Source organism: Borostomias antarcticus, assembly GCF_949987555.1.
Source record: "Borostomias antarcticus genome assembly, contig: scaffold_108, whole genome shotgun sequence".
Taxonomy (NCBI): Eukaryota; Metazoa; Chordata; class Actinopteri; order Stomiiformes; family Stomiidae; genus Borostomias; species Borostomias antarcticus.
Window position 1 is genome coordinate 327,598 of NW_028175623.1, and position 16,956 is coordinate 344,553.

The following is a 16,956-nucleotide window of genomic DNA, read 5'->3' on the forward strand; positions in this document are numbered from 1 at the left end:
CACACACACACACACACCGAAACACACACACACACACACACACACACACCGAAACACACACACACACACACACACACACCGAAACACTCACACACACACACACACACCGAAACACACACACACACACACCGAAACACACACACACACCGAAACACACACACGCACACCGAAACACACACACACACACACACACACCGAAACACACACACCCACACACACACACACCGAAACACACACACACACACACACACCCACACACGCCGAAACACACACACACACACACACACACACACACACACACACACAGGTTGCACACACACAGAAACACACACACTTGCATACATCGTTCACACTAACACACACAACTCATGAATTCAACTCGCTATTATACATGATAGTCACATATGACTGATGTATTCATATTCTCTATCTCTCTCTCTCTCTCTCTCTCTCTCTCTCTCTCTCTCTCCTCAACCCCCCCTCTCTCTACCCCCTGCCCCCCTCTCTCTACCCCCCGTCCCCCTCTCTCTACCTCCTGACCCCCTCCCTCTCCTCAACCCCCCCTCTCTCTACCCCCTGTCCCCCTCTCTCTACCCCCTGCCCCCCTCTCTCTACCCCCTGCCCCCCTCTCTCTACCCCCTGCCCCCCTCTCTCTACCCCCTGTCCCCCTCTCTCTACCCCCTGTCCCCCTCTCTCTCCTCAACCCCCCCTCTCTCTACCCCCTGTCCCCCTCTCTCTAACCCCTGTCCCCCTCTCTCTACCCCCTGTCCCCCTCTCTCTACCCCCCGTCCCCCTCTCTCTACCCCCTGTCCCCCTCTCTCTACCCCCTGTCCCCCTCTCTCTTCTCTGTCCCCCCTCTCTCTACCCCCTGTCCCCCTCTCTCTAACCCCTGTCCCCCTCTCTCTACCCCCTGTCCCCCTCTCTCTACCCCCTGTCCCCCTCTCTCTTCTCTGTCCCCCCTCTCTCTTCTCTGTCCCCCTCTCTCTACCCCCTGCCCCCCTCTCTCTACCCCCTGTCCCCCTCTCTCTACCCCCTGTCCCCCTCTCTCTACCCCCTGTCCCCCTCTCTCTTCTCTGTCCCCCCTCTCTCTTCTCTGTCCCCCTCTCTCTACCCCCTGTCCCCCTCTCTCTTCTCTGTCCCCCTCTCTCTTCTCTGTCCCCCTCTCTCTTCTCTGTCCCCCTCTCTCTTCTCTGTCCCCCTCTCTCTTCTCTGTCCCTCTCTCTCTTCTCTGTCCCCCTCTCTCTTCTCTGTCCCCCTCTCTCTTCTCTGTCCCCCTCTCTCTACCCCCTGTCCCCCTCTCTCTACCCCCTGTCCCCCTCTCTCTCCTCTGTCCCCCTCTCTCTTCTCTGTCCCCCTCTCTCTTCTCTGTCCCCCTCTCTCTTCTCTGTCCCCCTCTCTCTTCTCTGTCCCCTCTCTCTCTTCTCTGTCCCCCTCTCTCTCTTCTCTGTCCCCCTCTCTCTTCTCTGTCCCCCTCTCTCTTCTCTGTCCCCCTCTCTCTACCCCCTGTCCCCCTCTCTCTTCTCTGTCCCCCTCTCTCTTCTCTGTCCCCCTCTCTCTTCTCTGTCCCCCTCTCTCTTCTCTGTCCCCCTCTCTCTTCTCTGTCCCCCTCTCTCTTCTCTGTCCCCCTCTCTCTTCTCTGTCCCCCTCTCTCTTCTCTGTCCCCCTCTCTCTACCCCCTGTCCCCCTCTCTCTACCCCCTGTCCCCCTCTCTCTTCTCTGTCCCCCTCTCTCTACCCCCTGTCCCCCTCTCTCTTCTCTGTCCCCCTCTCTCTACCCCCTGTCCCCCTCTCTCTACCCCCTGTCCCCCTCTCTCTCTACCCCCTGTCCCCCTCTCTCTCCTCAACCCCCCCTCTCTACCCCCTGTCCCCCTCTCTCTACCCCCTGTCCCCCTCTCTCTACCCCCTGTCCCCCTCTCTCTTCTCTGTCCCCCTCTCTCTACCCCCTGTCCCCCTCTCTCTACCCCCTGTCCCCCTCTCTCTTCTCTGTCCCCCTCTCTCTTCTCTGTCCCCCTCTCTCTACCCCCTCTCTCTCCTCTCTCTTCTCTGTCCCCTCTCTCTCTTCTCTGTCCCCCTCTCTCTTCTCTGTCCCCTCTCTCTCTTCTCTGTCCCCCTCTCTCTTCTCTGTCCCCTCTCTCTCTTCTCTGTCCCCCTCTCTCTTCTCCGTCCCCCTCTCTACCCCCTGTCCTCTCTGTCCCCCCTAGTCCACTGCGGCAGCATCAGGCAGACGGCCACCATCCTCACCATGAACAGGGACTGTCTGCGCACGGGGGACAAGGCCTCCGTCCACTTCCGCTTCATCAAGACCCCCGAGTACCTGCACACCGACCAGAGACTGGTCTTCAGGGAGGGGCGCACCAAGGCCGTGGGCACCATCACCAAGGTAACGCTGTGGAAGGGGGGGGGGGGGGGTCAGGGAGGGACGCACCAAGGCCGTGGGGACCATCACCAAGGTAACGCTGTGGAAGGGGGGGGGGGTGGGGTCAGGGAGGGACGCACCAAGGCCGTGGGGACCATCACCAAGGTAACGCTGTGGAAGGGGGGGGGGGGGGGGGGGTCAGGGAGGGACGCACCAAGGCCGTGGGCACCATCACCAAGGTACGCTGTGGAAGGGGGGGGGTTATAATTGGCTCATGAATGTTATCAGGGTCTTGGAAGTTGTTACCGGGGTTAAACTGTGTCTTGTGGGGTTTTAAAGGGTCTTTCCGGGCTATAAAGGGTTACAAGGGTCTTATGAGGGTTATACGTGTCTTATGAAGGGTTATAAAGGTGTTAGGAAGAGTTATAAAGGTTTTATGCAGGCTATAAGGGTCTTATGAAGTATTATTAACCGTCTTATGAAGCGTTATAAGGGTCTTATGAAGGGTTATAAAGGGCTTATGAATTCATTCATTTTTTTATTAGGGGATCAACAATACAAACTTACATACAGTACAGTGCTTTTTGTGAAAAAAGAAAAGATAAAAAAATAAAATATTAAATAATCAGAAACAAAAAAACATGCAGATAGAGCAATCAGTGCTTGTACCACACTAATGCCATCGGGATCTATCTGGTTAATAGTCAGACTAAATATGGCCTTGATGGGGTTACATAATCAATCCAGTTCTCCCAATATTTTTAAAATGTATCTTGCTGAAGTCTCAAAGAGAAAGTCAACCTCTCCATTACCAATATTTCATATATTATTTCCATCCATTCTTCAATTGTTGGTATCTCTGGCTTCAACCATTTTCTAGTGAGACTTTTCTTACTAGCTACCAACAGTATTTCAAATAGATACCTTTCCTTGTGCGCACCAAATTCCCAATCTATTCTGCCTAAATATAGTGCTTCAAATGTTAACGGCATATCTATATGTAGAATATCTTTCACACACGTATGAACCCCCTGCAGACATGTGTAGATGGGAGTTCATCCCCAGACTGTGGTAATGATCAGCGTTCCCTGAACCACATGCTCTCCAGCGTCCTGAACCCACCTCTAGGGGTTTCTTCTGAGCTGCTGAGATAAAACACCTCGTCATATTTTTCCATCCAAACTCTCCAGTTGGAAGAGCAGGTGGTCTCCCAGTGCTGTTGGTATAGTGTTGTGTATTATGTAATGTAATGTAATTATGCTTGTGCTACGTTTCAAATCTTTGGGTTGTTGCTGGGGAGCGACCCCGCTTAAACCCTATAGTTGCGTAGTTATATAATTAATAAGAATGCATAAATTATTCGGCCCTTCTACAGACTGGGAGCTTTTTTATTCAGAGTTGCTTTGTCAGGTTCTCCTAACCTTCGTGTTTTCTTACAGTCTAGTTGAATCTCCTCTGACAGGCTTCTCCTTGACTAGTGGGAAACCACGTATACTAATTACTAGACTCTCTGTCCATCCGCGGTTATTGTCCGATCAGAGCTCATAAAGGCGCAGCGGGGATTTTCAGAGATAGTCATGGGCAGGCGCTCGCCCAGTCTGAGCGGTTTACCTGCCCTGCCCTTGCTTCGCAAACAACTCTCCCGCCTCACTATACACAAAAACTCACAAGCTCAGGGTTGGCTCGGACTGCAGTACTCAACAGTGCAATGCACCCTTTTCTGAACTTCGGGCTACTTCGGGCGTGGGTGGCAATTCTGGTAGGGGCGTCCCCACGGCCCCTCCACTCAGTTGCTTTCTCAAATGTCAATTCAAAACCAATTTAATTCAGGCTGTTTGGTTTAGGACAATTTAAATCAAATTTAAAAGCAACCACCATGCATATGGTTTTCAAGGCTGCGACTGATCTCCTGTCAAATTAGGTTCTTTTCTGGTTGGAGAGTCAAGCAGACCACTAACACCTCAGCACAGTGAAAGCACGCTATTTTTGGTGAGAAGTAAAATTCTCCTACCTTTTATGAGGCGCGCCGCGTGGCTGTCACTTGCAGAGATGCAGTGGTCCACAGACTTCCCCAAATAGTGATGGTTGGCTCGTCAATTATGTTGGTAATTTATGATAGTACAAAACTTCCCAGGAGACCCAAGTCGTTTCAGCCTTTACGGGTATTTATTACGTAACACACTCGATACAGCTCAGTACAGCTAAGTATTCTGATACAGCCCCCCAGCACAACTGGGCTCATCATCTTTATATGCAGTTCCCCAAAAACAGCGTGTGCGTCACATTTGGCTAATGGTTTGAAACTTACGTAAGTAGATATGAATCTTAGAGATTTTATGAAATGGAACATTCCAGTCTTGAATGCTCTGACTTGCACGACTCACTAGGGACCTCAACTGAGCTTGCTGCTCTCTTCCTGTTGCTCTCCTCAGCCTATCCAATTTGACCTTACGGCCTTACAATTTCCACAACAATAGCCTCTCCCATTCCTCCTCCGACAGCACACAATTACCTTTCCTTTCCCATCGTTTCTTAACATAAAACATATTATCTCCTTTTATGTCCTGCAGACCAACATAGTGTGGATATAATCCCATAGGGTGTGTGTGAGTTATATGCATCTATAAACACCTTTAAAACCCCTGAATTTACCTCATCTATGTTTTCATTTCTAATTAATTGTTCAACCTGATGTCGCACTTGTAAGTATCTATAAACATCTTGGTTGGCTAAGCCGTGGTTATCTGGTGGTAACCGTGGTTATCTGGTGGTAACCGTGGTTATCTGGTGGTAACTGTGGTTATCTGGTTATCTTTCAGGTCTTGGGAACTCTTCATCACCCCCTTGTCTCTAAAAGTACAGTACGCAGTTAGGGTTCCCCTGTTCCAGACCCTAAATCCATTATCCATCTTATTTGGGATTAAATCCAGATCAAACGCACACCATCGTAGCACTTTTCCAATTTATTTCAAACCATGTGATCTGGTTACCTCATACCATACGTTTAGAGACACATTCATCCACTGGTCTTCCCTCTCCACCAAATACGTTACCAGACCCATCTCCCCCACCATAGCCTGTATAGGGACCCCTACCATCTCTCTCTCTAATACTGAACCAGACCCCTCTCCCCCACCATAGCCTGTATAGGGACCCCTACCATCTCTCTCTCTAATACTGTACCAGACCCCTCTCCCCCACCATAGCCTGTATAGGGACCCCTACCATCTCCCCCACCATAGCCTGTATAGGGACCCCTACCATCTCCCCCACCATAGCCTGTATAGGGACCCCTACCATCTCTCTCTAATACTGAACCAGACCCCTCCCCCCCACCATAGCCTGTATAGGGACCCCTACCATCTCTCTCTCTAATACTGAACCAGACCCCTCTCCCCCACCATAGCCTGTATAGGGACCCCTACCATCTCTCTCTCTAATACTGAACCAGACCCCTCTCCCCCACCATAGCCTGTATAGGGACCCCTACCATCTCTCTCTCTAATACTGAACCAGACCCCTCTCCCCCACCATAGCCTGTATAGGGACCCCTACCATCTCCCCCACCATAGTCTGTATAGGGACCCCTACCATCTCCCCCACCATAGCCTGTATAGGGACCCCTACCATCTCCCCCACCATAGCCTGTATAGGGACCCCTCCCCTCTCCCCCACCATAGCCTGTATAGGGACCCCTACCATCTCCCCCACCATAGTCTGTATAGGGACCCCTCCCCTCTCCCCCACCATAGCCTGTATAGGGACCCCTCCCATCTCCCCCACCATAGTCTGTATAGGGACCCCTACCATCTCTCTCTCTAATACTGTACCAGACCCCTCTCCCCCACCATAGCCTGTATAGGGACCCCTACCATCTCCCCCACCATAGTCTGTATAGGGACCCCTACCATCTCCCCCACCATAGCCTGTATAGGGACCCCTACCATCTCCCCCACCATAGCCTGTATAGGGACCCCTACCATCTCCCCCACCATAGCCTGTATAGGGACCCCTACCATCTCCCCCACCATAGCCTGTATAGGGACCCCTACCATCTCTCTCTAATACTGAACCAGACCCCTCTCCCCCACCATAGCCTGTATAGGGACCCCTACCATCTCTCTCTAATACTGTACCAGACCCCTCTCCCCCACCATAGTCTGTATAGGGACCCCTACCATCTCTCTCTCTAATACTGAACCAGACCCCTCTCCCCCACCATAGCCTGTATAGGGACCCCTACCCTATCCCCCACCATAGCCTGTATAGGGACCCCTACCCTCTCCCCCACCATAGCCTGTATAGGGACCCCTACCCTCTCCCCCACCATAGCCTGTATAGGGACCCCTACCATCTCTCTCTCTAATACTGTACCAGACCCCTCTCCCCCACCATAGCCTGTATAGGGACCCCTACCATCTCTCTCTCTAATACTGTACCAGACCCCTCTCCCCCACCATAGCCTGTATAGGGACCCCTACCATCTCTCTCTCTAATACCGTACCAGACCCCTCTCCCCCACCATAGCCTGTATAGGGACCCCTACCATCTCTCTCTCTAATACTGTACCAGACCCCTCTCCCCCACCATAGCCTGTATAGGGACCCCTCCCCTCTCCCCCACCATAGCCTGTATAGGGACCCCTACCCTCTCCCCCACCATAGCCTGTATAGGGACCCCTACCATCTCTCTCTCTAATACTGTACCAGACCCCTCTCCCCCACCATAGCCTGTATAGGGACCCCTACCCTCTCCCCCACCATAGTCTGTATAGGGACCCCTACCATCTCTCTCTCTAATACTGTACCAGACCCCTCTCCCCCACCATAGCCTGTATAGGGACCCCTACCATCTCTCTCTCTAATACTGTACCAGACCCCTCTCCCCCACCATAGCCTGTATAGGGACCCCTACCCTCTCCCCCACCATAGCCTGTATAGGGACCCCTACCATCTCTCTCTCTAATACCGTACCAGACCCCTCTCCCCCACCATAGTCTGTATAGGGACCCCTACCCTATCCCCCACCATAGTCTGTATAGGGACCCCTCCCCTCTCCCCCACCATAGTCTGTATAGGGACCCCTCCCCTCTCCCCCACCATAGTCTGTATAGGGACCCCTACCATCTCTCTCTCTAATACCGTACCAGACCCCTCTCCCCCACCATAGCCTGTATAGGGACCCCTACCATCTCTCTCTCTAATACCGTACCAGACCCCTCTCCCCCACCATAGTCTGTATAGGGACCCCTACCATCTCTCTCTCTAATACTGAACCAGACCCCTCTCCCCCACCATAGCCTGTATAGGGACCCCTACCATCTCTCTCTCTAATACCGTACCAGACCCCTCTCCCCCACCATAGCCTGTATAGGGACCCCTACCATCTCTCTCTCTAATACCGTACCAGACCCCTCTCCCCCACCATAGTCTGTATAGGGACCCCTACCGCCATCTCTCTCTCTAATACTGAACCAGACCCCTCTCCCCCACCATAGTCTGTATAGGGACCCCTCCCCTCTCCCCCACCATAGTCTGTATAGGGACCCCTCCCCTCTCCCCCACCATAGTCTGTATAGGGACCCCTCCCCTCTCCCCCACCATAGCCTGTATAGGGACCCCTACCCCCATCTCTCTCTCAATATCTAACTTTACATAGGAATGTCCATCGTACAGAATGAAAAGCTTTTTTTGTGTCCAAAGCCAATAGTACTGCTTAAACCTTTTTATTTACCGTCTCTTATCACATGTAATGACCGCCTAATATTCTCTTGTGTTTGTCTCTGTCTAATAAAACCCGTCTGGTCCATATTAATTATATCTGGGAGTACTTTTTCTATTCTTCGAGCCAATATAGAGGTAAACAATTTATAATCCAGATTCACTCACCGGTCTATAATTGGTACAATTTAGCCCATCTTTCCCCTTCTTTGGTGTCACAGAAATAATGGCCTCTCTCCATGAGGGAGGCATCTCACCCTTCTCCAGAACCCAATTAAAAAGATTTAATAGCACGGGAGATAATTGTTCCCGAAAAACTTTCTACCACAGGTTATAGAACCTGTCTGTCCCAAGAGCTTTATTTGCTTTAAGTCTCGTAACGGCTGTTAAGCTCTCCGGGAGTAATTCTGCCCATTCTGGTTATTGTTGGTAGATCAGGCAAGTTCAGAAAGGACTCTACCTTATCATCGTTGTCCATTTCTACTTGTGCATATCATTTTTTATAGTATTCCTCAAAACAATCCTGGATGTCTGCTAATTTGTGGTTAATTATTTTAGTTTGAGAGTCCCTTATTTTATGAACTCCGTTCTCGTACTTAGGGCCCGAGCAATGGCCGTGCGAAATTGTAAGGATTATTATTATTCTCCCGTCTCCCTTCTACCTTCTCCCCAAACACATGCCTTTTGGCGGCCTAAATATTGATGAAAACGCATGAAACTTTGGTGAAAAATGTTATATTTCATGGGTGATGGAAATGCGTGTGGCAAAACGGCTCAAGAGCGCCCCCTGGAAAATTTAAAATGGCGAGCCCCACCTTTCAGTTTGATGTAGGCGAACGAAATTCGGTGGGCCTATCTAGTTCATCGAGACACACTAAAATGTCTCTTGGAGCTATACCCAACATCCAACAGGAAGTCAGACATTTTGCTTTTTCCTTGTTTTTACCATTTCCATGCCTCGTACTTTATCGAACTCCTCCTACAGATTTCATCCGATCAGCTTCATATTTGGTCAGCTTCATCTTAAGACCTTTGTGATCAAATGTTATCAAAAAATGGAGTTTTCACCAAACACCCTTGCCGTGGTGCCACACCAAATGTTAACATTTCGCCATAAAACAGGAAGCACATAACTCCTCCATACATTATCCAATTTGTCAGATATTTCTCATGCTTCATGAAGGTTCTGTCCTGAACACATCTATGCGTCAGTATTGAGTCACGCTTAGAGCGCCACCTACTGGTGACAGGAATATTCTCTCAGTACTGGACACCAAAATAGCACACCCTTTAATGGCGCCGCACCCCGACACGCATGGGGTGCGAGGGCCCGCTCACTGCTGCACGCAGCCCTAGTTTCTTTTGTATTTCTTGAGTAAATCTCATTTATTTCATTTTTTGTCTTTCGTAATTGTTGATATGTTTTAGGGTCTCATGATTCCTTATGATCCTGTTCCAATTGTTTTAATTCCAATTGAATCCAATTTTTCCTGTCTCAATTTTTTAATACAGGCCGACTGAGCAATTAGCAATTACCCCACATTACAGCCTTACAAGCATCACTAGGCATCGGGGGGAACACCTCTCCATTATCATTCTCTAATGAATAATTATGAATATCAGTCTTCAATTGCTCTGTCATCGGGCGGGTTAAAGGATTAGTAAAGGGAAAATGCATGTTTAGCCCTGTTTTAAGGTTACTTATGATCATATACAAAAGGTTGACAAAACTAGCACTTTTGAGAAAGTCTGAATTGCTCTACCACCGTTTAGGTCATACAATGGATGTGAGTGGGCACCGTGAAAAATCATTCAAAAACATGTTAAACTCTCAATTTCAGTCTGACTAGATAGTAGCGTCATATTTCCAGCTCAGACACCGTGACCGCTCTGAGGAAGAGCAGCCTGCAAATGAATCGCGCGCGCACAACTTATGACCAATCACAACAATGATTTTGTACAGTTACAGTAAGCACAGTATATTTACAGATATGTTTTTGTCCTCTCACGTTTACTATAAATACTCACGATGACTGTTCATTCAGTTGTGGGTTGAGCGCAGCGGAGCAGAGTTATTGAGAGAGCGAGTCAGCAGAATTGTCTGAGTAGATTATTGAGTTGGAAAAATGCCAAATGGCTGCCAGAAGGTTCAATTGTGAGCAGGTTTTGGATGATATTTGTCCATGGGGCTGGTAGAAAAATCAGAGATTGAGGATTACTGGGCACAATTTTTGCCAACCTTTACACCTGGATTTAGCAAAGTGATCTAGGAACAGATTTGAAATCATCCTGTAATTTCTGCATTTAGTAAACAATGATGAGTAGGCCTATGTTGAGAGGGGACAGCAGGGCCAGTGTGGGGTGGCTCTGTGTGCTGTGCCTTGCAATGAGAGGTACCACACTCTGAAAAACTAAACAGTGTCACCTGGATAGATAGGTACACTGGATAGATAGGTACACTGGATAGATAGGATCACTGGATAGATAGGTTCACTGGATAGATAGGTACACTGGATAGATAGGTACACAGGCCTCTGCGGCTAAGAGACGCCTTCTGTTTACATGAGTGATGCTACTATGTGGCCTAGTAATTAGTTTGTTTACTACTGTTGGCTTACCATTTACTGTGTTCCTGTTCATTTGATATTTGGATAACATAACAAATGGACAGAGGTGGGGAAATCTGTTGAAATAAGTTCAAATTGATTCAAAATATCCCATACTTCCTTAAACAATGGCATAATTCAAGATGGCCGCCACCCTATGACATCATAATATGCAAATTATTTGGTAAATTTATACCCAAAATAAACTTTGGGTCATTTTCAACATTTGTCTCATTTACAGTGAGTCTCTATCTCTAACCACTTTAAAGCCACACTCTTTTGAAATTTAGATTAAAAATCAAGCGCCAAGAGGGTTAAAACATAATCAATCCTTGAATAGGTAGCATGTGGAGAGGAAAAATGAGTGAAGTCCTTTCTCGAAGGATCCATGTCTCGCCAAACATTCATAATACCCATTTCTGTCATTACCGCTCTAATTTTCCTGCTTATTAAATTTACATTATATGTGGACTCCTGTAGAGTCCATTTTCGGATTCAACCTAATATTCAAGTCCCCCACAAATTAAGATTCCTTCCGTTTCCAATGACATGAAATCAGTGATTTAAGTTCCCATCTTGACCACGGAGGGGCATAACCATTTAGCAAAGTCACCTCAGTGCCCTCTAGTCTTCCCCTGATCAGGATGTACCTTCCCTCTTTGTCCTTAAACTCTGATCCCTTTTCAAAACTACTCCTGATATCAATATTGCCACTCCTCTTCTACGACAAAGACAAACACTCAGTCCCCTGTATCAAAACCAGAATCAATCAGATCAATTTCCTCATCTACACTCCACAAATGAGTTCCTAGCACACCTCTCTCCGTTACATTCATCTGTTCCTAGCACACCTCTCTCCGTTACATTCATCTGTTCCTAGCACACCTCTCTCCGTTACATTCATCTGTTCCTAGCACACCTCTCTCCGTTACATTCATCTGTTCCTCCCACACCTCTCTCCGTTACATTCATCTGTTCCTACCACACCTCTCTCCGTTACATTCATCTGTTCCTAGCACACCTCTCTCCGTTACATTCATCTGTTCCTACCACACCTCTCTCCGTTACATTCATCTGTTCCTAGCACACCTCTCTCCGTTACATTCATCTGTTCCTAGCACACCTCTCTCCGTTACATTCATCTGTTCCTACCACACCTCTCTCCGTTACATTCATCTGTTCCTAGCACACCTCTCTCCGTTACATTCATCTGTTCCTACCACACCTCTCTCCGTTACATTCATCTGTTTTACAAACGAAACTGACGCATAAAAAACAAAAATCACTCAAAACTCAAAAGGCTTCCCTTTGTGAGGCTCGTTTAGTGGCCTTTCACGGCCTGACGGCTCCGAGGGAAAACCTCTCTCTCTCCGTGGGAAAACCTCTCTCTCTCCGTGGGAAAACCTCTCTCTCTCCGTGGGAAAACCTCTCTCTCTCCGTGGGAAGTGGAGGGCCCTCTAATAAGGTCTCTCTCCGTGGGAAGTGGAGGGTCTAATACGGTCTCTCTCCGTGGGCCCTCCCCTCTAATAAGGTCTCTCTCCGTGGGAAGGGGAGGGCCCTCTAGTACGGTCTCTCTCCGTGGGAAGGGGAGGGCCCTCTAATAAGGTCTCTCTCCGTGGGCCCTCCCCTCTAATAAGGTCTCTCTCCGTGGGCCCTCCCCTCTAATAAGGTCTCTCTCCGTGGGAAGGGGAGGGCCCTCTAATAAGGTCTCTCTCCGTGGGCCCTCCCCTCTAATAAGGTCTCTCTCCGTGGGCCCTCCCCTCTAATAAGGTCTCTCTCCGTGGGCCCTCCCCTCTAATAAGGTCTCTCTCCGTGGGCCCTCCCCTCTAATAAGGTCTCTCTCCGTGGGCCCTCCCCTCTAATAAGGTCTCTCTCCGTGGGAAGTGGAGGGCCCTCTAATAAGGTCTCTCTCCGTGGGCCCTCCCCTCTAATAAGGTCTCTCTCCGTGGGCCCTCCCCTCTAATAAGGTCTCTCTCCGTGGGCCCTCCCCTCTAATAAGGTCTCTCTCCGTGGGAAGTGGAGGGCTCTCTAATAAGGTCTCTCTCCGTGGGCCCTCCCCTCTAATAAGGTCTCTCTCCGTGGGCCCTCCCCTCTAATAAGGTCTCTCTCCGTGGGCCCTCCCCTCTAATAAGGTCTCTCTCCGTGGGCCCTCCCCTCTAATAAGGTCTCTCTCCGTGGGCCCTCCCCTCTAATAAGGTCTCTCTCCGTGGGAAGGGGAGGGCCCTCTAATAAGGTCTCTCTCCGTGGGCCCTCCCCTCTAATAAGGTCTCTCTCCGTGGGCCCTCCCCTCTAATAAGGTCTCTCTCCGTGGACCCTCCCCTCTAATAAGTTCTCAATTAAGTCCAACTTGAGAATTCTGCAACTTAGTAGTTTTCCCCAAACTGAAATGACTTCATATAGTTACTAAGCTGAGTCAAACTCTCCCTGTAAGTAGTGGGCCTGTTTTCTCCTAAACCTCAGAGACTCATATCCCTGTTCCCCTTTTCTTCAATTATTCTTACAGCTCAAACAGGCTACGTGTTATTTTTTCCCCCCTTTATTTTTAATTATAATTCCCCCCATTCTAGCCCCCGACGATAAGCCACTTAATTAAATAGACCCTTCTTTTACGACCCACTTGGCGTCCGCCATCCTCTCATGCGTGTGGGGCGGGAGTCTCTCCCCAAACAACTAGCCGTGTTGTCCCTTCTGAAGGCCCGTAGCTTCTCCCTAAAGCCTGCCTTGGCTTTGGCATTGGCCGTCCCTCGCCCTCGTCGTGGCCCCACCGTCTGCCAGGTCAAGCGCTGTATCCTCCTCTTCTCCGGAGGTTTAATCACTGTCACCTGGAATCCCCTCTCCTCCATATCTGCCTCCTCCTCCGAGCCGTAAAACCTGGTTTCCCCATCATAGAATACTCAACGCTTAGTCAGCGCGGTCTAGAATTTAATGTTCTTGTCCCGTAACACTTTTTTTTTTGCCTCTATATATTCCTTCCGCTCCCTCAGCATCTCCTGGGCATAACCTGATCCAAGTTACCTTTGCGTTCGGAATATAGAAATCCCTTTCTCTGCCAAGCTCCTTTTAAGACATCATTTTATAGCATAAAAACTTTACAACCATCGATCTTGGCAGCGCGTCATTGGGTGGCTTCGGTCCGAGACTGCGATGTGCCCGCTGGATCTGGAGCTCTTCTGTGGGTGGTTCTGGAGCTCTTCTGTGGGTGGTTCTGGAGCTCTTCTGTGGGTGGTTCTGGAGCTCTTCTGTGGGGGGTTCTGGAGCTCTTCTGTGGGTGGTTCTGGAGCTCTTCTGTGGGTGGGTCTGGAGCTCTTCTGTGGGTGGATCTGGAGCTCTTCTGTGGGTGGATCTGGAGCTCTTCTGTGGGTGGTTCTGGAGCTCTTCTGTGGGTGGATCTGGAGCTCTTCTGTGGGGGGTTCTGGAGCTCTTCTGTGGGGGGTTCTGGAGCTCTTCTGTGGGTGGATCTGGAGCTCTTCTGTGGGGGGTTCTGGAGCTCTTCTGTGGGTGGTTCTGGAGCTCTTCTGTGGGGGGTTATGGAGCTCTTCTGTGGGTGGTTCTGGAGCTCTTCTGTGGGTGGATCTGGAGCTCTTCTGTGGGTGGTTCTGGAGCTCTTCTGTGGGTGGTTCTGGAGCTCTTCTGTGGGTGGTTCTGGAGCTCTTCTGTGGGTGGATCTGGAGCTCTTCTGTGGGTGGTTCTGGAGCTCTTCTGTGGGTGGTTCTGGAGCTCTTCTGTGGGTGGTTCTGGAGCTCTTCTGTGGGTGGATCTGGAGCTCTTCTGTGGGTGGTTCTGGAGCTCTTCTGTGGGTGGTTCTGGAGCTCTTCTGTGGGTGGTTCTGGATCTCTTCTGTGGGTGGTTCTGGAGCTCTTCTGTGGGTGGTTCTGGAGCTCTTCTGTGGGTGGTTCTGGAGCTCTTCTGTGGGGGGTTCTGGAGCTCTTCTGTGGGTGGTTCTGGAGCTCTTCTGTGGGGGGTTCTGGAGCTCTTCTGTGGGGGGTTCTGGAGCTCTTCTGTGGGTGGATCTGGAGCTCTTCTGTGGGGGGTTCTGGAGCTCTTCTGTGGGTGGATCTGGAGCTCTTCTGTGGGTGGATCTGGAGCTCTTCTGTGGGGGGTTCTGGAGCTCTTCTGTGGGGGGTTCTGGAGCTCTTCTGTGGGTGGTTCTGGTGCTCTTCTGTGGGTGGTTCTGGAGCTCTTCTGTGGGTGGATCTGGAGCTCTTCTGTGGGGGGTTCTGGAGCTCTTCTGTGGGGGGTTCTGGAGCTCTTCTGTGGGTGGATCTGGAGCTCTTCTGTGGGTGGATCTGGAGCTCTTCTGTGGGTGGATCTGGAGCTCTTCTGTGGGTGGTTCTGGTGCTCTTCTGTGGGGGGTTCTGGAGCTCTTCTGTGGGGGGTTCTGGAGCTCTTCTGTGGGTGGTTCTGGTGCTCTTCTGTGGGGGGTTCTGGAGCTCTTCTGTGGGGGGTTCTGGAGCTCTTCTGTGGGGGGTTCTGGAGCTCTTCTGTGGGTGGATCTGGAGCTCTTCTGTGGGTGGTTCTGGAGCTCTTCTGTGGGTGGATCTGGAGCTCTTCTGTGGGGGGTTCTGGAGCTCTTCTGTGGGTGGATCTGGAGCTCTTCTGTGGGTGGTTCTGGAGCTCTTCTGTGGGGGGTTCTGGAGCTCTTCTGTGGGTGGATCTGGAGCTCTTCTGTGGGTGGTTCTGGAGCTCTTCTGTGGGTGGATCTGGAGCTCTTCTGTGGGTGGATCTGGAGCTCTTCTGTGGGTGGATCTGTGGGTGGATCTGTGGGGGGTTCTGGAGCTCTTCTGTGGGTGGATCTGGAGCTCTTCTGTGGGGGGATCTGGAGCTCTTCTGTGGGTGGATCTGTGGGTGGATCTGTGGGTGGTATCTCCAGCTTTTCCCTCAGTAAGGACTCGACAAACTTGGATCATTGAAGCTGACTTTTCCTCCGCTCCCTCCTTGATCCCGAAGATACGGACGTTCTCTCGTCTCGAGTGACTCTCCTGGTCTGTTAGCCTCTCCTGGTCTGTTAGCCTCTCCTGGTCTGTTAGCCTCCCCTGGTCTGTTAGCCTCTCCTGGTCTGTTAGCCTCTCCTGGTCTGTTAGCCTCCCCTGGTCTGTTAGCCTCTTCTGGTCTGTTAGCCTCTCCTGGAGTTGCACCTGCAGCACCTCTGTCATGGCGTCCTCCCTAGTCTTGAGCCTCGTCTCTACATCATCAATACGTTGCTCAGCCTCTTCTATCCTCTCCTTGGTTTTATTCAAGTCTTTCAGGCTGGCAGTGTTGTCACGGCAGAATTCTCTGAGTCCTTTGAGTATAGTTGTGTTAATTCTCTCAGGTCTTTGAGTATAGTTGTGTTAATTCTCTCAGTTCTTTGAGTATAGTTGTGTTAATTCTCTCAGTTCTTTGAGTATAGTTGTGTTAATTCTCTCAGGTCTTTGAGTATAGTTGTGTTAATTCTCTCAGGTCTTTGAGTATAGTTGTGTTAATTCTCTCAGGTCTTTGAGTATAGTTGTGTTAATTCTCTCAGGTCTTTGAGTATAAGTTGTGTTAATTCTCTCAGTCCTTTGAGTATAGTTGTGTTAATTCTCTCAGGTCTTTGAGTATAGTTTGAGTATAGTTGTCAAATCTACCGCGCCTGATCCCTCCGCAGCGGCCACATGTTGATCTTCACCCTCGGTCTGGTTAGACTTGACGTTGTCGACTACTCCTTCCTCTAAATTCCCCAGTCCCCCTCTGTCTTTTTGACTTTCCCTTAGTCACGTTTATGCCCTTTTATCTCATACGTTGTATTCATTCGATATTTGTTTAATTCTGTCGACGTTTCTCGGCTTTAATCAAGTTTGTCGGGATCACTGTCTCTATGCTGCCATCTTGGTTGCTGCCTACCTCGACCAACCTATGAAGCACTATTAAGGGTCTTTTGCAGGTTATAAGGGACTTATGAAGTGTTAAGGGTCTGATGAAGCGTCTTATGGAGGGTTATAAGGGCTCTCTCTCTCTTGTGTCCTGCAGCTGCTTCAGTCGGTAAACAGCCAGGCAGCGAGGGCCCAGCAGATGAAGATGCAGTCCAGTAAAAAAACCCTGAAGGACGGACAGGCAGCCAATGAGGAGGCTGCGTCCACGGCACGACCCGTCAGCCCCTTCGGAGGACAGATGCCGGTAAGCAGAGGAGGAGGGGCTCAGCGGAGGACGGGTAGACCCCCGCTTAGAAAGTAGAGCCCAGTTCAAGAAAGGAGACTACGCTAGAAAAGGCGTGTTTGTGCGCTGTCGGTATTTGAGTATCAAAATTAAACGGAACC

General features: G+C 50.1%; 1 protein-coding gene across 1 annotated transcript in view; it reads left to right on the forward strand.

Moving 5' to 3' along the window:
• The window catches only part of LOC311329428 (GTP-binding protein 1-like), a gene marked incomplete at its 3' end in the record, with an annotated part of 78,100 nt that overhangs the window by 22,093 nt on the left and 39,051 nt on the right, over positions 1-16,956 (forward strand). The window contains exons 11-12 of the mRNA XM_084463277.1: positions 2,201-2,379; positions 16,670-16,816. Coding sequence (XP_084319403.1) covers positions 2,201-2,379; positions 16,670-16,816 — 326 coding nt within the window. The remainder of the gene's footprint in view (positions 1-2,200; positions 2,380-16,669; positions 16,817-16,956) is intronic.